Raw genomic sequence first — 23,948 nt, forward strand, 5'->3', positions numbered from 1 at the left:
GCAAGGGGTGTCTGGTGTGTGCAAGCTGAGGTTTGGGAAACGAACAGACAAAGTTGTAGTTTGAGTATTACCGAAGCAAGTCTTGGTTCTTTTCGGTAGAGATACATTAACAATCACGATTGATAGACAGAAATGGATGACCACATCTGATGTGAATGACTTCTATGATATGATGTATCCTGGTCTTTAGAAGAATGGAGAAAGGATGGACGGTCTACGGGAAGAATTCTCATCCCAAGTTTAGGGCGAGAGAAATAAAATGATCAGCCTAACGATGGACCTAAACTCCCATAAACTAAATCGTTTCGTTTGTTATAATCGTAGCAGTTAACTTTCATAATCCCCTTGTGTATTAAGGAAAGAAGGGTAGGTAACAACGGGCGCACAGTTTCACATCTCGGGTTCTCAATCTATGGCAAAAAAGAGATGAAATCCTGCACTCGGAGCAGAAGTAAAAGTTGAGCTGCGTAATCTGGGAATCGAACCCAGGGCTCCCCGATGGCAACGGAGAATTTTACCACTAAACCAATTACGCCTTGATATCAGAACGGTTGCGTATTAGTATCTATATAGCCCATGCTGTGTCTTTGTTTCGAGTCTACTAACGCCGCAATAAACGCACCTTCCCACCACGATCGCCATTTTCGCCTTATCATTCGCAATCTCCGAGATGAAAAGCGATATATGAAATCAGATTAGAACTGGAACCTTGCAAAAAGCGCTGGATCGGTACCACAAGGCTATCGCACTTCCCAAAATGCAGTTCAAAGGCGTCAAAGAATCGAAGCGATATCTGACGCTTTGCTAGGGCATTGAACAAATGGCTACCGAGAGATTACCCAAGTCAAAACATTTTGGTTACTTTAGCCCAAAAACTATCTAAGCTACCTAGCTTAGAGGGTACTTCTTCTATTACCCAGACAGCAGCCAGCAGATACCGTTGGTCAAAAGTTCATGGTGGCCTTAGAAGGTAGATTCTATTCCAGATCATTCTCTTTATACTGAGCTCAATTGGCTCTTCAACACCTTGAACTCAAGGTTGCCAAACTGCCTCGATGATACTCATTCTACATCCTTCTGGTCTCTTCACGCCCTTTTGTGAAACCTGTTAGCAAATACGGATGATACTAATCGAGACACACACGGCATACCTTGAAGACAAATCGTTCATCAGCAGCCTTGAAAAGCTCCTCGAACTCCTTTTCTGTTCGCTCTTGGGAGTTCAGAAGAGTCAGCATTAAAAGATCCATGCTCCGCATGAGCTTCTCATCCCAGCTGTTCTCAACCCCAGGTTCGCGTAGACAATGATCATTGATGAGTACGCGAGCACCCGGTTTAAGAGCTGGAATAAGGTTCTTCAGAATCGTTATAGCATAGTGAGAGGCCAGATTATGAAATATCCATCTAAAGTAGAAAACTGGTCGTTTGTCAGCTCAAATCTTATATCAATGTTGCGTACTGGATTGTATCTTACTATCAGCGCCCTTGATGGGTTGTTGTGTGAAGAAGTCGTGAGCTTGAAGGGATATACGCTGTGTCACGCCTTCATCTTCGCATATGGGATTCGGAGCACTGCTGATGGTCTTTGGTAAATCCTGCACCACGAATTTCATCTTGTCCCATTTCCTAGCCAGATCAACGCACACGAACCCATGGCTGCCACCAACGTCTACGAATGTCCCTTCGTTGTTGTTCACTTCGGAGAAGTCATAGTTTTCGATGAAATATCCAATTTCGTAGCCCTCTCCACCAGTCAAGCTTGCCATAGCCACAGCGAATCGTTTTCCTCGCAGAGGATCCTTGGCGAAGGTTGCAAACATGGGTTCCTTATCGACTGTTCCCCAAGCATGATTGAAGCCGGTCCGTGTGAGTGAGGTAGCCGCTGGATCAGCGCGGAGAGCTTCCAGAGTGTGCGCTCCGGCAGGAAAGAAGTCTTCCCCGTTCAATCCCACCCAAGCTTGGAGGTTGGCGTCCTCAGCCAGAACTTTGGAGGCAGCAGTGTGTGATATAAAACCTGGCATGGGTTCCTGAAAGATCTTGTTTGTCATAGCATGGCGGAGAGAACGCGCCAAGTTCACAGGATCCAATGTCGTTGCACTCTGAAGATCACTCAGTGAAATGCTTCCATCCAGCGGGACAAGATCGTCTTTAAGTATCAGCAACTAGGTTGATGGCAGGGAGGGTGTGCTCACATATCTTGAAATTATTGAGAATCTGGAGGCTTAGCGTATCTAGATACTTCCATACGTTAGGGGCGAAAACACAATTCATTGAGAAAACTTACGCTCCATATACCCCATCTGACAGTCTCTCTGGGTCCTCTCACAAGGAGTTCCAGCTGCTTTGTTGCCGATGAAATTTCCAGACGGCATTTCTGTATGTCTTCTGGCAGCTTGGGAAGATCATCAGGGGCATCGACGTCAAATCCCAAATCCGGAAGGTCGTTGCTCTTGAAATAGTTGTCAAGCTTTTCCGTCTCTTCGGTAATCTTTCTTGCCAACTGAACCATAAGAGATGTCTCTAAGCTTGGTGAGCCATGCGAGTATGGTGATGTAAGTTCTTCACCCATGTTGACAGAAATCGTGACGTGGTCGTGCTTGACGGTCAACGTTGCAATACGTAGTACGGCCTTGGGGTTGCGTGGTTTTATACATTCTGAACTCCCATCAAGGCCCCATGGTAATTCCAAAGTTCAAATGAACAGTAAGACCCAATGCGGATAGCGGGTACGTGAGCTGCTCAGAAGATGGACGGCATGGACTATTTCACCTGCCTGCACCGCTCCTGATAGCGCCATTGGAAAGGGTGGCAAGGTGTGTTGAGCCTAAGTCTATCTCGATGCAAGAGCCTTCATGATTGGCGTATAACTGCGAGCTATGGCCTTGATCCCAGAAACAAAATCGAGAAATGACCTGGGATCAGTACATGAAGTACATGACTGGGATTGTCTGCTGCGATAACAACACCGTCTAGGTTAGGTCTCAAGCCCAGCCGTTCCTCTGCTCCCTCTTCCCGCAGGTTAGTTCCGAAGCTAGCATGGATGTAATGGTGCGGGTGGCACGAAGCCACCTAATGAAGCTTGGCCTCCTTGGCTGCATAATTAAATCCGTGTATTGAGAATTCTCGTCGAGAAGATCAGGGATGAGAAGCCATCCACCAATTCTCGTCATATTAGACTTTGTTCCCATTCTGTGGGCGTGTGGTCTCTTTCGTACGATGTGACATTTGTGGTACGCAAAATTATTGTGGGTAAAGGATATGCAACCATCAGCTGAAGATCTTTGGGTTGTGCCAGGGTCTAAGTAATTGAGATGGAGCCTAGCAATAAGAGGAACCATGGTATCCGTACTCTTATAGATATGAAAAATGCTGCAATGTTTTGGCTGTCTAATCAACTCGTGGGTCATAGTACCGATTCATAGATATGCCTATGAAGGCAGTGGGCGGTCCTCGATACCGCATTCTTAAAGGCAAAGCTAGTGTTCCTGGCACTTATTTCCGGCGGATCAGACTTGCACCGAGCCAGCCGGCTCGTATCGGGTAGTCTAGACAAGAACTGCCCACCATTGATTCCACTTGATTCCTTTAGCGGCTCCACGTCATAATGGTGCCTTCGGGTCGGTACGCCCTTGGTTGCAGAACAGCCTCGAAGCTGTCAGTGAATCGGTCGCGAATCCTTCTTCCATTCTCTCCATTTTTGTTCTCGTACGAGCTTCTTAATGTGGCTTTTGCCCATAAACGATGTGCATAGGCATGTACAGGAGCGCCGTGTTGTCGCAGTATGCCCTTCGCACACTGACAAGAAACACTTCAATCTGCTCGCGGCTCCATCCCATCCCCCTTGACATTGGACCGAGAGCAATAGCCTGAACGCCATCATTCAAAATGGTACGCCAATACAATCCAACAGTCTTGAGAACTTGGTTCTTGGGCCACGTTCCGAGAGGGACATGGAATATTCGCTCAGTAACATTTATGAAACCGGCTGCGTGCATCTTAGTAGCCAATTTACCTCCCGCCGCAGCAGGAAAGTCAACTCCGAGAGTTGCGAGTCCTTCGTTGATATAGGTCCAGTATTGTGCGATTGGGTGGTCGTAGGGGTGAATAGCTTCGCCTGTCCTCGCATTGTGGGGATAATGATGAATTTCTTGGAGTTCCATCCAGCCACCGGGCTTCATGTGCCTTATGTTGTGTGAGTACGCCGCAGCTAAGAAAGCTGTAGGAAGTTTATACTCACTGGAGGGCGCTCTCAAAGAGTCGAGGCCAATCTTTGATCGCTTGAACTGTGTGTCGAGAATGAATATAGTCAAAGTGGTTTTGGGGATGAAGCCATGAGGACTCAACGTCGTCGACCATAAAATGAACATTGGGTGGCAACCAAGTAGGTTGAATGGGTGAGAGATCGATACCGAGAACATTCGCACTCGGATATTGCTCGCCCACTATCTCAGTGTTAGCTGCCGAGCATACATATACGAAGCAACGTGGCCTTACTCTCGATTGCCCAGATTCCTGTGCCAGTTCCAATGTCAAGAATATTTTGCGGGTTGTCGCCCAGAGGCGCAAAGTGAAGTTTTTGACCAGAAAGCAGCCTCACCATGGCATGCTTCATGTCCTCTCTCTCCTGTTCCACGTCGTCGTTGGGGAAATTGTAAGCTCCAGCTCGGAAACTATGGTAACGACGGCCATTCTCGAACATATAATCCCGAACAGATGAGCCGATAGAGGTGCTTGCAGAGCTCATGTTGTCACTCCCGTACCCGGCATCGTCTGCAGAATTGTACTCGTCGCTGTCGGCAACGATGTTTTCCTCGGCCTGGGCGAGAGCTTGTCGAGACATGGCCTCCTGCTCGGTGACCGACATGTCTGGGAACATAGAGATGCCATTCGGGTGAGTGAGTGGCGACGTGACTCCCAGATCATTGCGTCGACGTTGCTCAGAGATGTCCGAAGCTGGAGAGCCTTCTACACGATCCCCCCTAGGGCTTTCCTTATGGGCATCGTAAGGTTTGCGTAATTGTGTGGGGGAGCCCGCGCTGTTGTCACGATCATCGTCCAAAATGCTTCCTCGGGCTGCGGATATCTGGCGGCCGTTTGACTTCGCACCGGCAGAACCAGGTTGGTCTTGGGCGTATAATTCATCATTATCAGTGGCGTCTTCGCGCTGCCTCTTACTGCGCGGCTCGTGGTCCATCGTAGTTGGGTAATATATAAGTAGATGTATATGTAAGTGCCGGGAGGAAGACGGATATAACCAAAATGCAGTAGTTGTTTAATAGACTTGGCGCAAAGGCAAATTGGCACTTTGAATATAAAAAGGAACAACGGCCAGATCTGTGCAACCTAGAGTTTCGTCATGAGCCTGCTTAAGTTTTCGCAAGAGGGTCGCAAATGAGAACACGGAATTGAAGCAGCGGGCGTGGTCCGATGACGATGTTGTCGACTTGGGTAGATCGTTGAGGACGATCTGAATGCAAGGGGTCGTCTAGGATTAGAAAAGCTGTAGTTGGGTGGTGGTCTTTGGCGTCAAAGCCACATCAATAACACGCGTGAAGACAGATCCGGGGATATGGGTTTAGATGAAACAGCTTCTGCAGTTGCAGGAGGAGAGTTCCATGGAATGGATGGATGTCTGCAAGAAAAGAGGCGCCTCAGATTACAATAGCTCCCTCCCTACCTCCTAGGAAGGGAGGTAGACTTCCAATGAATGGAGCACCGTTCGTTCCTACCCGCATCTGCTTTGAGTACCAAAGTAGGCGCTGGTGGGGCCCTTTACAGACGGGAAGGAACGAAACAGAAGTTGGTTGTGGTATAGATCGTGCCAAGAAAGTGGCAGATTGCCGCCACGCCGATTATAAATCCCTTACCCATTGACAGATGTTGGTTCTAGCCAAGCTGAGGCGTTATTGCCTTTTAATTGATCGGGCATTGGCAGCAGCCTATGTCCCCGTCTGCTGTTGCGAGTGTAGGTCCGTCCACCAACAGCTACCTAGTCAAAGGAAACATCAGGACGTCCATCACATCAAGGAGAGGGACGGAACAAAGAAACTGGGCTGGTACAGTACTGGGTTAGCCTGACGACTAAGGTAGCCTACATCCTGCAAAAGAAAGGCACATGCAATACAGTACCTGTACGGACACCTTACCTAAACTAACCGCGTTGTGGTTGTGTGTACTGCATATATGCATCTTGCTGTTTACTGTTGGTGGGTTGTTTCGTAAACCAACCTCTAATTCAACATAACCGCGCCCCTCTGAGACATTGAGCTTGTGATAAATGACCAGGTAGGTGTACGGAGTAGGCTCCTCATAATGATGTATCAAACGAGTTGTCACTTTTATAATAGCGGAGCACCGTCTCCATCCAGATGGTATTCTTTGCCGACATGGCCGGGCTATAATGCCAAAATGAAAACACAGAATGGCCAGGTTAGATACTGACATTGAGCCAACCAACACTTGTTAGGGCTGCTCTGATTGTTTTGTTTCGCTGATGTTTGCTCAATAGCAACTGTACACTTAGGCTAGCAGGCAGGGTGGACCTAAGCTGAAAAAAAGAAAAGCATCCACTTTTTCAAGAGATGAACTTAGCAGAGGTGAGGTGCATATTCTCCAACAACAAAACGTCATCGAGAGTTTCTGTAAATCACTAACCTAACTCATCACCGAGGCAGTCGGGTGGCATTTCTCAAATGTCTCAATCCAAGTTCGTCTATTGTGTTGGAAGCCCAACATTCAAGCCTGATGAAGCCATTGAAAATATTGATGGCCAGAAGGAAGCTGTCGATCACCTGCTGAAGAATGACCTGTACAACGCCAGTCGAGTACTGTTTCAACTTCCTCACCCGGATCCCTACATATACCATGCCATAACAAGTGTAAAACTTGCCCAAGTGCAATCTGTTGTGAATCTCGGAGGTGCCAATGGTTTACATGCCTGGTATCGTGACGAGGATGGCTCTCCAGTAGGACATTGCCCCTCAGAACCACTAGTGTTTAATATCAGAAAGACTGACTTTGACAGAGAGAACCGGCTCCTCAAACTGACGTCGAAGCATATACTTATATATTCCGACCATCAACAGCAACTGCCGCCGTTCTGAAAAACCTGGGGACCAATGCTAAAAAGGGCTCGACAAGGAGTGAAGTAGCCACCAATCTGGAAAGCAAGCGATATCTTCATCCTGGACTCGCCGCGAAACTCACCATTCCCAAGTGCAAGAAACCACCCAGCACGAACCCCTATCTCGACTTCTGGATGTGGTCATGTCACTCTCTTGAGTGGTGTGGTCCTTGCCCAGCATCAGAACGTGTTGTGACAAGCCACCACGTACTGCCCATCTTTATGCATCACTTTGGATGCGCGACACCAACTCATGAAAGCCTCTCTATTCTCAAGATTCTAGCAGATGGGCGCTCGATTGCAGACATAGGGTCGGGCAATGGATACTGGACATTTATGCTGCGTCGTTACGGCCTAACGGTACACGCTGTGGATAATATGCAGAGCGAATGGCGTGTCAACTGGGTCAACGATACAGTCATTTCCGACGGCGTCAAGTGGTTGCGCAAGAACGCCAGTGCGAAAGACATGGTTCTCTTGCTCGTGTATCCCGTCGTTGGTGGTGGCGTGGGTGGTGGCACCGAGGGGGGCTTTACGAGAAACCTCGTAGCTGCCTTCGAGGGCGACACTATCGCGGTTGTGGGTACGCAGAACAGAAATGGTTACACAGGATTCAAGGGAGTGACTATGGACGAGTTTATGCAGAAGGAGCACAAGGATTGGATCTTGGTTGCCAAGGTTGCGTTACCTTCGTTTCCTGGAAAGGATGAAGCGCTTTATGTGTTTCAACGAGGCGAAAGAGTGCCACAGCAATAGAATCCAAAGCAAAGAGAAAGCTCGAATCCATTGACCTACACAACGTAATCTCTGGTGGATTCGTGTTCACCGCGCCAATTTCTCTATCTCCCTGTTTTGTTGCATTGTCTTCAGTTTGTTAAGCCCGTAATAGACATCGAATAGAAAGGAAAGGAAGAGCTTGGTTTATATAAGCTAGCTACAGAAGAGAGGACTATTTACAATAGTCCTAGGGTATTCACCTCACAAGGCAGACCCAAGATTGCCCATAGACTTCCTACATATAGGTATCGAACAATAATGATACAAGTAGTGAGGCATTGACCTTGACGGTGAAGGACATGGTACAAAAGTTTGGTAGATAAGTCAAGATCTAGTCATCTTGAAACCCCTTGGGTTTCTTACTTATGCCCTAAGGCTCAGGGCTCGGTTTCCCATGCCCCAGGGTCTTGTTGGTTAGACATAGAAATGCTCGGTTTCGTCCTTTCGTAATGATGAAGGAGATATTCTCATGGCATGATTTGCAACAATTATTGTACCATGATATCGGCAGCTGAGCACATGCTTGTTCTATGCTTCAGAATTCGGCGAGTCACTCAACAGCCGATTGCGTTTCAAGAGACGGTAGAATTAATATGATAACAAGAGGATCCAGCTGGCAATATCCATACGCATTCCTTAAGCTCAGGTTTATAACGTCTCGGTAGTTCTACTAGGCACTATAGGTACCTGTCATACCTAACGAGTCTTGAATTTTGATTCAACGTGCCTTAGTAGTAGGTAGGCCTGGGTACCTAACGGTTCACATGCGTTGTGAGCCTAATGTTAAGCAAAGTTATCCGGCGCGGGAGTTGACACGCCCGCTTCATAACGTCATAACGGTTTTCGTATTGTAGATTGGCCGTTGATTGAATCTCATGATATGACTTGATATAGTACAGAGTTAGTAGGGTAGGTAAAGGTACTAAATCAGCACAGCCCAGTGCGGCCCCGCAAATGACAATCCCTTGTTCTCAGCCTCAGCCTCCTGGAACAGCCACACTAAACCCCAGTCATGCGGCCCGGTGAGCTTTCTTAGCGCTCGGGGTCACCCGATAGAAGCGAATTGAGACCCTCATGAGCTGTTTGACTGGTGTGCCGTCTTTGCATGGACCCTATGACGACCCAACTACCATGCTCCAAGAGCTTGGTTCTCTGCAAGTCAGGTTCCAGTCCCCTCTATTCTCCCTCTCCACGGTAGGGCATCGACCACTAATACCATCCAGGTGAATCAAATACCCTAGCAAAGCACTTCGGTCCACCCGCCGTTGACGCATCGCACCGCATCAGGCGGCGTATCATCTCGAATTTAAATGGACGGGAAGCCTACGATTTATTGCTTGATCCGGCATGATCCCTCGAGCTTCTATTCTTCTCCCTTATAACTAGACTAGCCTTGTCAATCTCTTCCCTCGTCCGATCTTATTTCATTTCATTCCATTTTATTTTATTTCATCGACAACCGAAGCAACAACCCCGCGAGCTCCACACAAATACCTACCCCTCCTTCGACTGCAGCTTCAGCTTCAGTCTTTTTCAGCACAAGAAAAAGAAAACCTGAGCAAAACAAGCGACAATGTCTTCCCTTCGACCTGATGATAGGTCCAGAAAGGATCGCTCCAGGTCGCGCTCCCGCGATCGCAGGTCCAAGAGCGATGTTGCACCTGAGCGCCCATCTTACAGCGACTACCGCGAACCGAGCTATATATACCCAGAAGATGACTTGAATGACCGCACAAGACCGGGAGCACCACAAGCGAGCGGCGCTCTTCCCTATCCTGAAGAGGGTGGCATCTATTCTATGCTTCCCGGAAACCAAGCACAATACAGCTACGATGCTTACCCGACCAATTACCAAACCGCCTCTCCAACCAAGGACTCGCCTTACAGGTCCTCGCACGACAGGGTTGACGGCGATCTCCCAGGAGCATTCCCAAATGACAGCCGTCGCGAAAAATACAGAGATCCATTCGCTTATAGTACAGAACCCGGCGCCAAGGACGAGCAGGACAAATTCAGTTTTCTGCCCCAAAAGTACATGCGCAAGCTCACCGGATCTCCTGGTGAAAAAGAGAAAGACAACCGAAGCCGTAAAGAAAGGCTAGACGATGACCTGGCCTATGGACAGCCAGGACTTCCTCCGCGACCTAAAAACGAGACAGATGACATGGCTTACGGTAAGGCTGTTGGAGTTCCTTCAATAGCCACCCAGGTCATGACCACGTACAACCCCCCTCCAGCTTCCGATGACGACTATTATTCTCAGCAGCCACCCTCATACGGGTACTCTCATCGCGATCCTGCAAGTCCATCTATTGATCAGTATGGTTCGCGCAAATCCAAGGACGATCTCCGCTACAATGACAATTACGGTTCAAACGCCAATATCTTGACTGTTGAGCCTAGAAACCGTGAAGACGACAAACATCGTGAACATCGCAGAGATAGATCTTCCGATCCCCGCGGCAGTTCAGATCGTCTCGCTGTTGACTCTGGAGACCGAAGACGTGAGAAATCGCGAGACAGATCTCGTCGGCGCGAAAAGTCTCGAGAAAGATCTCGATCTCATAGGAGAGAAAAGTCGGGCGATACTTTAACTGTGGACAAACATCACCGACATAGGTCACGATCCAGAGACGGACACCGCAGTCGAAAAGACAAATCCCCCCAGCCGCCGACCGAGAGGATGTCAGGTCTCAGCATCAACACTGGGCTGACTGTAGGCGGACTCGCCGCCGGTGGTTTGGCTGGTGCATCGCTAGCAAATGCTCCAGCATCCCCAATGCTAGAATCTTACTATGGTACTTACCAGGATTGCTCTCCAATGCCATCTCCTCTGCTGCTCGCTGCCAGGTCGAGCGACGATAACAGAGCTCTTGAGGCACTTTCACCACTTGGGTCTGATAATGAGGACGATAGCAGACGTCGCAGCCGACGTGCACGTTTCCATGATCCTGAGGATATCACAACTCAACTAGCTCAAGCCCTGAAGGGCAGTCGCAAGCCTGACACTGAGCCTCTTATTGAGATTCTACCGAGCTTGACACACGAACAAGTTATGAAGCTACGTGCTGACTACAAGGCGCTCGTTAAAACAGGCTCCGAACGTAAGGGCGTCAACGTCGCCAAGCATATCCGCGCTCGCCTCAAAGACGAGGACCCTTTGTTGATGAAGGCTTGCTACTCTGTTGCCCTGGGCATGTGGGAGAGCGAAGCATACTGGGCCAATTTCTGGTACCAAGGCGATAAGACTCGCCGAGAACTTCTAATCGAATCTCTCATGGGCCGCACAAACGCCGAGATACGTTGTATCAAGGATTCGTTCACAGACAAAAAGTACGATAACAGCCTCACAAAGTGCATGAAGGAAGAACTCAAAGAGGACAAGTTTAAGAAAGCTGTCCTTCTGGTCCTTGAGGAACGTCGCATGGAGGAATACGACCACTATGGCCGTCTGCTGCCCATCGACTACGCTCTGGTTGACCATGATGTCGCTGATCTTCGTCGATCTATAAAATCAGAAAGGGGTGGCGAGACGGCCATGATCAACATCATCGTACTGCGGAGTAACTCTCATCTGCGCGCCATTTTGCAGGAGTATGAGCGTCAGTACCGTGCTAACTTTGCACGCGACGCCCTCAAGAAGAGCGGAAACCTTGTTGTAAGTCCAGTCCATCTATGATCCTGCTCCATAGCTAATGCCCGCTAGGGTGAACTTTTGGCTCACATCCTGAACGGTGTGATCAACCGTCCCGTTCGTGACGCCCTCCTCATTCACCATGCTACCTCGGCATCTCGTAAAGATGGACTTCGTCGCGAGCTACTCATTTCACGTCTCGTTCGATACCATTGGGATCCGCACCACATGCGAGCCGTCAAACAAGCTTACCGCGAACGCTACGGTAGAGGCATGAGAGATGCTGTTCGTGATGCAACAAGCGGCGAATGGGGCGAGTTCTGCGGTGAATTATGCATTGCACGTATGCCGGATGATGTAAGAAAATTCGACAAGGTTAGCTATGGCACGCGATAAGCGACTTTACGATTTATGAAGAGATGGATTATGTATCATTGGGTATTGTCAAAGAGTTATGGTGCATGGAAAGTGCCTTGGATGTTTGTCATGGATCTAGCAGTTTAGTAGATACATCAATATGATTTTATCTTTTCTATTGCTTTTGCTATATAAATAAATGGGTTCGGGAAATCCATTGTTTATTATTTCTTAGACCCTCTGCCTCCCCTTTTACCCTTGCCGCCAGCACCTTTCTTGCCGCCGCCGCCGCTCCCACTGCTTCCGCCAGCCATCATGACCCTCACCTTACCAACAGGCACAACGTTGAAGGTCTCCTCAGGCTTAAGCGCCTTGATCAGCTCCACTTCTCGTGGCCACATTCGATCCTTGTCCCGAGCATTCTCATCCACCACTCCCTTCTTAGTAGAAGCCGCCTTCCAACGCTCGAGGACCTCTTTAACTGCCTTGCCCTTCTTTGTCGCTCCAGGCTGCAGCTTGGCCTTATACTTGTAACGTCCCAAAGCATTCCATGGGGCACAAACAGGAATGACCTCGAGAATCTCGTCACCTGGAAGAGGAGTACCAACAATGGCATCGAGCGCTGTCATCTGACTGGCCTCGTCTTCGTCCAGCATTTCAACGCCTTCCTCCATCATGACACGTCGGATCTCTTCGTGTTCGGCCGTTTCCTTTTGTTGTCGTTGGTGCTGTGCACGACGTCGCTCTTTGGCTGCAGCGAGCTCAGCCTCGCGATCAGCTTTCGCTTTCGCTTCGGCTTCGGCTTTCTTTTGTCCAACTGTTGCTCCAATCAAGGCTTCAGCAGCAGCTCTGTCCTCATCATCTTGATGCTTGTACTTTGCGGCAATCTTCTTCGCTTTGCCCCGTTGCCCTCGCTTGGGAGGATGCTTCTTGGACGAGTTTACTGTATCGTTCTTCGTGTTTGCTCCCGCAAGCTTGTCGGTTTCCTTTTCTGATCCAGCAGAATCTCTAGATTCAGCGGCTTCTTCGTCTTCATTTCCTTCATCCTCTTCATCATCTCCCTCTCTGTCGTCACCCTTGGCCAGACCTTGGTCAGTGGTCTCATCAGCTGCTTTATCCGAAATCTTCAACTCAGAAACGCCTTCTTCGGCCTCTTCGACGTCCTCATTACGACCTTCGCCGTTTCCGAACGCCTGAAGAGGGTTGTCACGAGGCTCTTCGTCATGTTTCTCATCTTCGGATTCGTAGTCAGAGGGAACATCAGAGTGTTCTGCATCGGGTTCATCGGCGCCGCCTATCATATTTGCTGATTGAGGAGCCCGTGAGGGTTCGTCACCTGCTACGGAGTCTACACCATGTAAGCGATGCTTGACGTGCTTGGCTTTACTCTCTTCGCTGATTCTGAAAGCAATACCCAGCCCAAGAAGAAGCTGGGCTGGAGGAAGGAAGTTCTTCTTCCCACGAATCATGAAGCTTCCCGCTGGCAAAAACTCTCCTGTCGGAGCAGATTTGGAGACTTGGTCAGCGTTAACCCACCACGCAGACATGCCAGCTTTGGAATCCCAGGCGTTTGACGAGCATACGGCAAGTGATCCTGCCTGGGAAAGTGTTGACGGGGGGATAGGTGCATCTGGCGTCTTGGGGTCGTTCTTGATAATGACACTGGATGCCCCATGCAGATCGGCATGGCAGTAAATATCGCCTTTACGAAGGTACTTCTTGTAGATGGTCTCGTTCTGCTGGGCATCTTTGCCTCCGATTACAAGATAGCCGTCGGATGAAATGAACCAGATGAACTTCTCGAACCACATCTGCTTACGAATGGGCTGGAGCAGAGCCTTCTCTTGTTTCAACCCCTTTTTGAGATCCTCGGTGATCTTTTGTTCCGCATTTTTCAAGGCCCTGGAGGCCTGTTGTTGAGTCTTCTCCTCCTTGACAGCTGCAGTCTTCCTTTGGTCGAAATACTCTCGAGCGTTGCTCCAAGGGCTCAAGCCCAGGTTGATCTCCACACTAAGCGCCTTGTCGGTCTGCTTCCCTTTGGCTGCAGGCGATGTGTTCTCATCCTCGCCCAGTGCGCTATCGTCATCGTCCGTCTCGTAAGGGTCGTCTTCTTCTGGTTCGAACTCTTCCTCGGCCAACTCGAGCGTGATAAGGTTCTCGGCAAGGTTCAGAGGCAACTTAATAATCTCGGCAACAGGATTGTGCCGTTTCTTCTCACGTTCAACCAATTTCCCAACATCTACCCAGTCCATTCCTTGATTGAGTAACCCGTTGACGGCGTCCATGGCTTCCTGGACACGTTCCACGTTCGCTTCGATAGCGGCAGCTTTGCGGAAGTTGAGGGTTTGTGCTTCTTGGAGCCCCTCAATCCGTTTATTCTGTTCGTTCTTTGCGGCCTCCAGCTTTCGCTTTGCTGTTGCCTCACGTTCACTCAGCTTGGACTCCAGTCGTTGACCTTCCAAAGACGAGAAAAACTCATCGACGGTTTCGTTGTAGCCCTGAAATTCAAGAACTTCGATCGCGGGGTCCTTCTGCAGCTTGTAAGGAATAAATGGATGGAAGTCGTCGTAGAGTAGGTTGTCACGCCTTGTTTTTATCTCGTCGTCGTTGGCTTCGGTTCCTTCAGGTCTCTCTCGGCGTTTAGCGAATATATAGCCGGTGCATGTTTCTGAGCTTGTGAGCTCTTCCACGATTTTCCGGGCTTCCTGGAGTGACTTGACCAACTCGTCCAGCAAGGTCTCGTTCGCCAAAACTTCATGTGGCTTAACAGTTGTATCGAAGTTGTTCGTCTGTAACCAGTGATCTACAAGCACGGGGGGCAGCTCTGTGATAGAAACAGCCAAACTCTTCCTCAGATCACCACCAGGTTTGCCCTTTTGCTTCTTCGAAGACGTTGCATCGGCAGCCGCCTTGGCCACGGCAGTCTTGAGGGCATTTTGTACTCTCTCTTTGGTCAAGGGGGGTATTCCGCCATAGTTCTGCCTATTTTCAAGAGAATATTGCAGTCCGACTCGCTGAGGCTCCTGTCCTTCACCTTCGGGCACGGTTCTTGCCAGGGCAAGGATGTTCAGATCGGCATCGGTGAGAATGATGTTACCGCTCTAGAAGTAAGTGTCAGCAAGTCTTGTTCGAGACCCAAAGGTAGAGGACATACAGCAAAAAACTCTAAGAACATGTGGTATTGGCCATCACTAAATTCAAATTCCAGGACTCGATCAGTGCCCACTTGTCTAACTGCCGTCAACCGTCTGGTCTTGAGAAATTTCCGAAGCCGCGCAACAAATATGGATGGGGCCGCGGCGGTTGTACGTGCGAACTTTGTCAAGTGACAACGAAATCCAGTATCAATAACAAGCTGCTTCTTGTTGTCGGGTTTCGCAAACTTGAGAAGGAGGATTTTGGAGGAAAGGTCGTATACGTTGGAGAGTCTAAGAGTCACCAGGCGTTCCTGGAGCTCATGTGCGATAATCTTATTCGACAGTTAGAACGGACTGTACTGTATATATCTTTTACATAGCACTCACTTTCACATCCAATGAAGAGAATCTTTGCTTCATCTTGAACTGCAGTTCCCAGGCCAAGGCACACAAAGTTGAGAAAACTCAGGCTTTACACTACATCATCGCGATACAAGGCAAATCCCAACGTGGGGTAAGATGGAGGGGTATGCTGACATCATCCAGGCCGCCACGTGACCCTGAGCTTGTATGTACAGTAGCTTGGTAGGTGGAAGGAGAGGGAAAGGTGTAATGGATAATATCCACAGATTTTGACAACCAGCTTTCGTGTATCCGCATCCGACCTCACATTGCCAAGGGATGGATGCAGTTGTGGGGGATTTCTCATAGCCGAACAAATCTGAGAAAACCACTGGCATGCTCGTCTAGATGTCGCTAAAGGGTAGGCTCGTTGAGCCCAAACCCCCAGAAACACGGACTCAGTGGGTTCCATGATGGCAGACCCTCGTCGCAACACCATCTGAAGCGCCTTTGCTACCTCAATGCGCATCAGACTTGCATTAGTACGGCAGAAGGTGCACGCATCGCATCATTGCTTGCGTGGTGTTGATGAATAACACGAACATACTGTATATCACGATGTATGCAGGCATTATGCGCAGAGATACCCCAGGTTTGTCTCAGATAATGACACCAGCACGGTTCAGGCCTTCACTGCCGACAGCTCCCAATGAGTACGCAAAGCTGCCAACTTAACCAGCACATGACACCTATTGAGCCGAGGAACTCTGATCAATTCTTTCAATCAATATCCGTACAGCACACGAAAAACCAAAGCGCATTTCGCACGGTACTCTTGGGGACCGAGGCACGGATCCAATGTCAGAAGCTAGTGGTGGTCTGAGATTATGTGACCCGATGTTGCAAATTATCTCAAAAAAGAATCCGTCGTCAGCAAATTGGCCCAAATGCTTTTTGGGTCGGCAGAGCAACTAGAAGCCTAGACTTGGTCTAGCTTGGCAAATTAATGGCTCCCACCGGTTGCTGTGTTATTGATAAGGAGAATTTGCTATCAGGCATGTTCCATGTTACATGCCCAGCATGCAAAGGACGTTGTACGAGATGTTAAAATGAGTGCCAGACAAGAAAATCTGTTCAATTGGTTCGGAGAAGAAGCCTACGACCGGGGACAAGCCTTGCTGCAGCTAACGGTGGTGATGACGAAGCTGCGTTGGAGGTTCAAACACAATTGATAAATACGGGAGGTTGGTGATCGCTGACGACTGTCCAAGGTTGGTGCGAATCAGACTTTGGGCTGTTGCAGCTGACCGAGGCCACCCAATGCTAATGCTCGCGGCTTTTGGTATTAGTTCCGCCGATTCTTGAGGCCAAGATGAGGCAGACAAGGCAGAGTACCCCAGGCGCTGACTGAGGGCGTTCAGTGACAACTCGTTTTCAAGTCAACAGTACCTGCTGTTAGTAGGCAGGAATGTATCATATCACCGGCTTGCACTAAATAATACACTCGCATAAAAGGTGCAGCATCGTCCAATGGTCAGCTTCCACGATTTTCCCCGTACCCGTTCAATATTGATTACGAGTTGAATCATGCCTGATCAGCCGCTGGAACTGCAGCTGAACGAGGTTTGTTGGCGCACCGGCGTTGGAACTATTCGGGAGTTGATGGAATTGAAGAGGTTGGGATTTCACATGGCCACCAATAGGAGGAAAGATACTGCCTGCACGAGCCCGCCATGTGGTCTCCTCAAACTGTGCTGTCGCTCGAGAATGGATTCTGGTTTCGTGCTGGTCAGCCATGCTTTTTCTTCAGCTAGGTGGTTCTCGACTGTCAGAGGACGGTATAGACAAGTCGATCACACAGAGTTTTATTTCAGTCAATTGATTACTGATAGACTTGGAACTGAGATCCTTAGATCTCGCGAGGAGTACCGACGATGAAATAAGTGGTTGGGGATACTGTGCGGTGTCGCCCACAGCGGCAGCCAGGTTCCACCCCCTGATTGACATGGTTTGAACGGTGGCGTTACTGGTTAGGATCCGGATCATATCTAAATTGGTAGGCTCGCCCAATGACGCGAGCTCTCAAGGTCGCTAAGATGTCCAGGAACAGGCCAATACGGGTCAAATTGGTCAATGAGGTGAAGGAGAATCTGAGAGATGATCGCAGTCGAATCCATGCTGCCATGCTACAGTACCGAACAGGCCAGATGGCGCTCAACTCAGTCGACAAGGTCCGACAAACGCGGAGCGGTGACGAGATCGAAGCTTCATCACTTACTTGCGTACGGATATGGGGTTGTGTTCCACTTTCTATTAACGTTTTGCAGGTTATTGTTTGAGAGCCATGCTCAAAGCATGGGCCGTGTCACATCTTTCAAGATGAATCTGGAGGTGGGAAGAATTGCGTGGAACAGGATAGCGCGGAGCTGGGTAGCTTCCTGGCTGGTTACTGGCTAAAGCTACAAGACAGCTAGGTAATAAGAGGAAAAGAGCTCCAAGAGCTTTTGGGAGGCTGGCTGATTGTCTCTGGCTGAGACGCAGGAGGAAGGGTTAGCATGGTCCGTTCAGGCCAAGATGGGGCTGTAATCACGAAGTGGTTGGTGGGGCCTTCCACGTACGGGGACTCAGACTGCGGATCTACTCTTGATTTGGTAAGAGGTAAATAGAGCTACATGCTGAGCCCCCTGGCATGTAAACAAGAGAAGTGGTAAACAAGCCGTCAGCAGCAACAACAAAGAACAATCGACACACCCAAGGGGGTGGGATATGGCAATAAGGCAGGATGCGTGAAAAAGGGCTGGGCTGGGACAAGAGAGGCCAGGACAGGACACAACGGATCAACAGAACATTGCGCTGCCGAGGGAGCAACACACACACACACACACACAAGTACAGTAACTGCTCACAGAGGAACAACTCGTCCAATCCTGCCCCCGTCTTCAAAAGCCCAGTTTCGTTCTGTGTCCTGTCCGGTCCCTCTTCTCCTCCTACTCCCTCCAATTATCGCCATCCACATCGACATCGTCAATTCACAACCTCACCCAGACAAGAAGAAAAGAACGACTGAAGGCCTTCGCTCGCCATCTCCGATTCTTTTCCATTCTCTTCGACTTTTGTTTCGTAGGAACAAGAGCCAGAGAACTTCTTGTCTTCCTTTCGAATTTCGGAAGGTTGTATGAGAAGCTTCTCTCGCGCCAGCAAAAGTCGCAAATCTGGACTTTGAGGCACGCGTCCCCGTCCCTTTCAGCATCTTCCCATCGACATATCGGGAATCCGAGTCCCATACACAGACCGTTACCGAGACCAAAACCCACGAAGAGGTTGAGATCAAGCCCCAACAGCCCGAAGCCGGACGGGAAGGTCAATACTCTTCTGTCTCTGTCACCGCCGAACAGGCTCCTCCTTCTCGCCCAGAGCAACAGTTTAGCGAAGAAGAGGTCCGTATTACGCGTGAAGAAGAACATTACCACCGTCCCGGTGTCCAAAAATTCGAGCACGAAGAAGACCACTTTACTATCCGTGAAGACGCCCGACGGTATGTCCGATTTTACATTTCATTTTACAACCCTTTCAATAGCCCGGTTTCTTTACTTTTTTGGTCAATTTCACGGGGGCACGGTACAGTCATTCAATTCAGTCATGGTCTGAGAGAGTCTGAGAGAGTCTGGCTTTCAACGTCCATGTCTGTCTGTCTGTCTGTCTGTCTGTCCGTATGTCTTTGCGTTGATCTCACTTGGAGATTTGAAAACAAGACCGCAATCAAAGCATCGCTAGGCGAAAACAATTGCCGTTGCCCCTGAGCTTCTTCCCCCAGCCCTCGGTTATCACTTTCACTCTTCTTGGTCTGGCTCGCCATTACACACAATGCACGGGGCGCTTCAGTCCCCAGCCATCCCGTTTATCACATCACATCTCATTTCCTCTCTCAACTCTCCCCACACCTTCTCACCACACCCCACCCCCTGCGCACTACCTTGCCAACCCACCTCAGCTTGGCTGGATACCCAATTTGCTTTTGCTTTCTCCCCGGCTCACTAGCGCCTCTAAGCCTGCTGGCCTGAGCAAGGCGGTGGAGCTATCTCAGGGGCCGCCCGCCTCCCGTTGCCATATGATACGCAAGCGAATTACTATAGACATCCATCAGCTAACCCAGACAAATCTAGACCTCAACCTCCCTCTCAATACCAACCTTCCCAGTACCAACCTCCTTCCCAATATCAAACTTCTCACACTCACGTAGAGATCGACACCCACCGTCATCCCTACTACTCCACCCCCATCGACCTCGCTGAACGTGAATACCGCCAGCGTTACCGCCCTGCCCAAGCTTTTTCCACAGAAGACCCTCCTTCCCACTCCCACTCTCACTCTCACTACCAACCTCAAGACAACTTCCAAGCCAACAACTACACCGTTGAAGGCCGACCCGCTCCCCAATTCCATTCATCTGAGAAGACCGAGTTCAACAACTTCACTGTTGACGAACGTTCCTCTCGCCCTCAGTACCAACACACCGAGAAGACCGCGTTCAACAACTTCACCGTTGACGGACGATCTTCGCGACCTCAGTACAACACCTCTGAGAAGACTGAGATCAACAACTTCACTGTTGACGCCCGCTCTTCCCAGCCTCAGTACCGAGACACCAAGACAACCCAAGTCAACAACTTCACCGTTGGCACTCCCGTTTCTCGTCCATCTCACAAGAAGGACGTGAGATTTACCGAAGAAACCGTCCAAGCTTCCAAGCCAGACAACAAGTCCAAGATGGGTTACTACGACGACGACGGTCAGTACAATCCTCTCGATCCGGGCAGCTATTGAGCCCTTTCGTCTGCTTGAGTAGAAACTAACAGTTGCCAGGTCACTTCAACTCCATGCGCTCCGGCGGCATGCACAAGCTCGGTGACAAGGGCAGCCGCTCGGTCGAGGTCGACATTCACGAGGGTCCTCGCCCTTCCGCTGACTGCGTTCCCAACACCGTCAGCATCCCATGCCACCACATCCGTCTGGGTGATTTCCTGATGCTCCAGGGCCGCCCCTGCCAGGTCATCCGCATCTCTACCTCCTCTGCTACCGGTCAGTACCGCTACCTTGGTGTCGATCTCTTCTCCAAGCAGCTTCACGAGGAGTCCTCTTTCATCTCCAACCCTGCCCCCAGTGTTGTCGTTCAGTCCATGCTCGGCCCTGTCTTCAAGCAGTACCGTGTCCTCGACATGCAGGAGGGTCAGATCGTTGCCATGACTGAGACTGGCGATGTCAAGCAGGGTCTCCCTGTCATTGACCAGTCCAACCTCTACTCTCGCCTGCACAACGCTTTCGAGTCTGGCCGTGGCTCCGTTCGCGTCCTCGTCCTTAACGACGGTGGCCGTGAGCTCGCCGTTGACATGAAGGTCATCCACGGCTCTCGCCTGTAAGCGTGTTCAACTGTTTTCTGAAGACGGGCAGCCGTTTACAATGCGACTACTTCCCAATGCCTAATTGAGCGAAGAGACAGAGCCACCAGCTTCACCTCGTGATGAGGAGCGGGTCTGGGCGGTCTTGGGCCTCACCTGTACAATGTCAAGTTTTCATAGGGGATCTGTTGTGTTAAGAGTGTTCGTGTTTTGTTTATGTGTCGAGATTGGATAAGTCATATTGGTCAGCTGGAAATATTGGAGTCTTTTGCGTAGATGGGAGGGTTCTGTACATGAACCATAGTAATTGACAATTGATTCCGCATCTACATAATTCATTGATCCGCGCTTCGCCTTGTGATGCCCCGAGATGTCCTGTATATGATGCTATTGGCTTTCGAACAGCTATGCTTGTCTGCCTTCATCACTGATCTGTCAAGTTTCCCCTCTTGCTTTGTCAAGCTAACCGTGCCCAGACACCATTTGTCCAAGTCCCGGTATCTTCAATAAGTAGTTACCCTAGATCTATATTATTCTTCTCAATCCTTTTGGTTAACTGTACGTCTTGTCATTGGCTGTTCGTCCAAACCATTGCTTTACTTCTTCCACCTGCTGGGCGATATATTGTTTTCTTCGGCTTCTCATTTAGGAACTCCTCGCTCATGTCGGTATTGCCTTTCCCATCAAGGTCCTTGCTTCCCCGCGTTATGAAACCTAGCCCAAGAGGGATGGATGGATGGTAGGGCCCATTAGTTTCTTACACGCAAGCTTACCTAGGTATGATTGATAAGAGAGCGCGTGACAACTCTCGGTTACATAGAGAGTTTCTTTTCTTTGAGGGTATTTATTTCTAACTTATCCTCATTCTCTGTATCTCAACACAGGTCTTACAACCACTACTTGCTACACCTACCCTGAACTGGCATTTCATCATGGGCGCCCAACCATCTAAGCCAACACTTCATGAGAAGGCTATATTTGAGTGTCTTCACAATCTTCAAATGCAGGATGACGAAGAGTTCATCGAGATCAGTAACAACGCCGAAAAAAAACCCCTAGAGCCTCTCATTCGAGACGCACAGGGCCTCTCGATCGATGTGCTTGAATCATGGCAGGCTTCCGTTCTTAAGGATCCCAAGAATAAGTGAGACTCTACTACTAGTACAGCACCAGCTCACTACTGACTGCTAGGAAGACTTGCCCTCACCGCGCTGAGCTCAGCCAACCCAAGACAGGTTCTAACTTCATTGCCTACCGAAATCGCGGACCAGCAGATATTCAACGTCAGGATCCCATTCGAAGGCGACCCTATCACAAACCAGCGTTCAAGCGGTCGCTGCTGGCTCTTTGCCTCCACAAATGTTTTCCGTGTGGCACTAATGAAGCGATATAATCTCGAGAGTTTCGAGCTGTCACAGCAATATCTCTTCTACTGGGACAAACTCGAGAAGTCAAACTGGTTTCTTGAACAGATCATCGATACTGCTGGGGAAGACCTCGAAGGCCGCCTTGTTCAAAACTTACTAGGTGACATCGTCTCAGATGGTGGCCAGTGGGATATGGTTTACAATCTCGTCGAGAAGTATGGTATCGTGCCTCAGACCCTGTACCCAGATACATGGAATGCTCAAAGCTCCGGTGTTCTCAACAACGTCATCAAGACCAAGCTTCGCGAGTTCGCTCTTAAGCTAAGAGGATTGGTCAACTCCCACACGGGTGTGTCTGCTACGACACTTTCATCAGTCAAGGACAAGATGATGCGCGAGATCTCTCTTATCATGACTCTCCTCCTCGGGCCACCACCTAGCCCCGAGGAGGCTTTCGTTTGGCAGTACAATGACAAGAACGGAAAGGCTCATGAACTCAGGGCCACTCCTAAAGAGTTCGCCAAGAACATATACAGCTCCGAATTCCGGGTCACATCTACCACAATCGAGAGTATGATCTCACTTGTGCATGACCCTCGTCACGAGCCGCTCTCGCTACTCTCAGTCTCGCGACTTGGAAACATTGTCGGTGGACGTGGAGTCAGCTATGTCAACGTCGATATCAATACTCTCAAGCAAACCTGCATCAAGATGCTCAAGGCCGGTCTTCCCATTTTCTTCGGCAGCGACGTTGGCAAGTTTAGTGATTCCAAATCGGGTATCATGGATCTTGACCTCTTCAACTACGAACTTGGCTTCAATACCAGCTTGCTCGGTATGAGCAAGGCACAGCGACTGACGACAAGGGAGAGCCAGATGACACATGCCATGGTGTTGACAGCTGTGCACCTTGACGATGAGACGGGCAAGCCTGTCCGCTGGAGGGTGCAGAATAGCTGGGGGGCTGCTGCGGGCGATAAGGGCTGGTTCGTTATGAGTGACGCTTGGCTGGATGAGTTTGTATACCAGGCTGTTGTTGATCCCCGATTTTGCAGCAAAGAGGTCAAAGACGTCCTGAAGAAGGAGGCCATCATCCTGCCTCCTTGGGACCCTATGGGTGCACTGGCTTAAGCGGGAGTTATGTTGTGCACATTGAGAGGCTGTCTCACTTGATTCTCCAGGCATCATTATAGTATCTATATCATGTCGAACTGTTCTGTAAGGATATTCTATATTCCGAATAAAGTATACCGGAACTATCATCACGCAAGCAAGTCTCGATTAGCTCACAAAACTGTCATATTCGGTCACGTGTGGGTTGTCGTGTTGTCGCATCTCCTTGTAGGACATGGTGATAGACCAAAGATACAATTAACGGGATGGGATCATGCACTGCATGACCTGACATGGGATCGCGAGAATGTTACTTCAAGTATGTGTGCCTCGAACAAGCAAAGCTTCACCGCTGAGCATTATGGAATATGGATTGCAACAACCAGCAGATGTTTCATCCTGGTTGCTGATGCGCAACTTACAAGAATCGCTGATCGATGGTCGTGCCTCCAACACGCACACAAGGTAAGTTCCGTCCCATGTCCCACATAACAGTCGTCGGAACCGTATGTACCATCGACGACCTCTGAGCATACCGACGGAATACTCAACTATTCTCAGCCTAGTCCTCCTGTGGGCTGAGCGCTGATGTGTCACGCTGGACAGTTCTCTTCGTGGCGCGAGAACGTAGACAGAAAGATCAGCGCTGTTTGGGCCAGATGGATGCCCAAGCAAGACCTCCAGGTCGAATGTGGTTGTTTT

At 49.5% G+C, this 23,948-nt stretch overlaps 7 protein-coding genes across 7 annotated transcripts; 4 read left to right on the top strand and 3 right to left on the bottom strand.

Moving 5' to 3' along the window:
* Positions 1-1,127: 1,127 nt before the first annotated feature.
* On the bottom strand, positions 1,128-2,569 carry FIESC28_11390 (uncharacterized protein; the record flags this gene model as incomplete). Its single annotated transcript, XM_031165514.1, has 4 exons — positions 1,128-1,417; positions 1,475-2,146; positions 2,193-2,214; positions 2,285-2,569. 4 exons carry the CDS (start codon positions 2,567-2,569, stop codon positions 1,128-1,130), a joined length of 1,269 nt encoding a protein of 422 aa, XP_031010425.1.
* A 1,147-nt stretch (positions 2,570-3,716) lies between these two features.
* On the bottom strand, positions 3,717-5,194 carry FIESC28_11391 (uncharacterized protein; the record flags this gene model as incomplete). The annotated part of the gene is made up of 3 exons (XM_031165515.1): positions 3,717-4,182; positions 4,238-4,442; positions 4,495-5,194. The coding sequence occupies 3 exons, from the start codon at positions 5,192-5,194 to the stop codon at positions 3,717-3,719; spliced, it is 1,371 nt and encodes a 456-aa protein (XP_031010426.1).
* Positions 5,195-6,408: 1,214 nt separating this feature from the next.
* Positions 6,409-7,879, top strand: FIESC28_11392 (uncharacterized protein; the record flags this gene model as incomplete). Its single annotated transcript, XM_031165516.1, has 3 exons — positions 6,409-6,429; positions 6,675-6,965; positions 7,025-7,879. 3 exons carry the CDS (start codon positions 6,409-6,411, stop codon positions 7,877-7,879), a joined length of 1,167 nt encoding a protein of 388 aa, XP_031010427.1.
* A 1,594-nt stretch (positions 7,880-9,473) lies between these two features.
* FIESC28_11393 (uncharacterized protein) lies at positions 9,474-11,930 on the top strand (the record flags this gene model as incomplete). The annotated part of the gene is made up of 2 exons (XM_031165517.1): positions 9,474-11,558; positions 11,607-11,930. The coding sequence occupies 2 exons, from the start codon at positions 9,474-9,476 to the stop codon at positions 11,928-11,930; spliced, it is 2,409 nt and encodes an 802-aa protein (XP_031010428.1).
* Positions 11,931-12,115: 185 nt separating this feature from the next.
* On the bottom strand, positions 12,116-15,448 carry FIESC28_11394 (uncharacterized protein; the record flags this gene model as incomplete). The annotated part of the gene is made up of 3 exons (XM_031165518.1): positions 12,116-14,992; positions 15,046-15,360; positions 15,416-15,448. 3 exons carry the CDS (start codon positions 15,446-15,448, stop codon positions 12,116-12,118), a joined length of 3,225 nt encoding a protein of 1,074 aa, XP_031010429.1.
* Positions 15,449-17,439: 1,991 nt separating this feature from the next.
* On the top strand, positions 17,440-20,787 carry FIESC28_11395 (uncharacterized protein; the record flags this gene model as incomplete). Its single annotated transcript, XM_031165519.1, has 5 exons — positions 17,440-17,652; positions 17,841-17,844; positions 18,569-18,905; positions 19,534-20,159; positions 20,234-20,787. 5 exons carry the CDS (start codon positions 17,440-17,442, stop codon positions 20,785-20,787), a joined length of 1,734 nt encoding a protein of 577 aa, XP_031010430.1.
* A 911-nt stretch (positions 20,788-21,698) lies between these two features.
* FIESC28_11396 (uncharacterized protein) lies at positions 21,699-23,264 on the top strand (the record flags this gene model as incomplete). Its single annotated transcript, XM_031165520.1, has 2 exons — positions 21,699-21,910; positions 21,962-23,264. 2 exons carry the CDS (start codon positions 21,699-21,701, stop codon positions 23,262-23,264), a joined length of 1,515 nt encoding a protein of 504 aa, XP_031010431.1.
* Between the last annotated feature and the right edge of the window lie 684 nt (positions 23,265-23,948).

The sequence above is a fragment of the Fusarium coffeatum genome (genome assembly GCF_003316985.1).
Source record: "Fusarium coffeatum strain FIESC_28 chromosome Unknown BRIP53273_contig_395, whole genome shotgun sequence".
NCBI classification, from domain to species: domain Eukaryota; kingdom Fungi; phylum Ascomycota; class Sordariomycetes; order Hypocreales; family Nectriaceae; genus Fusarium; species Fusarium coffeatum.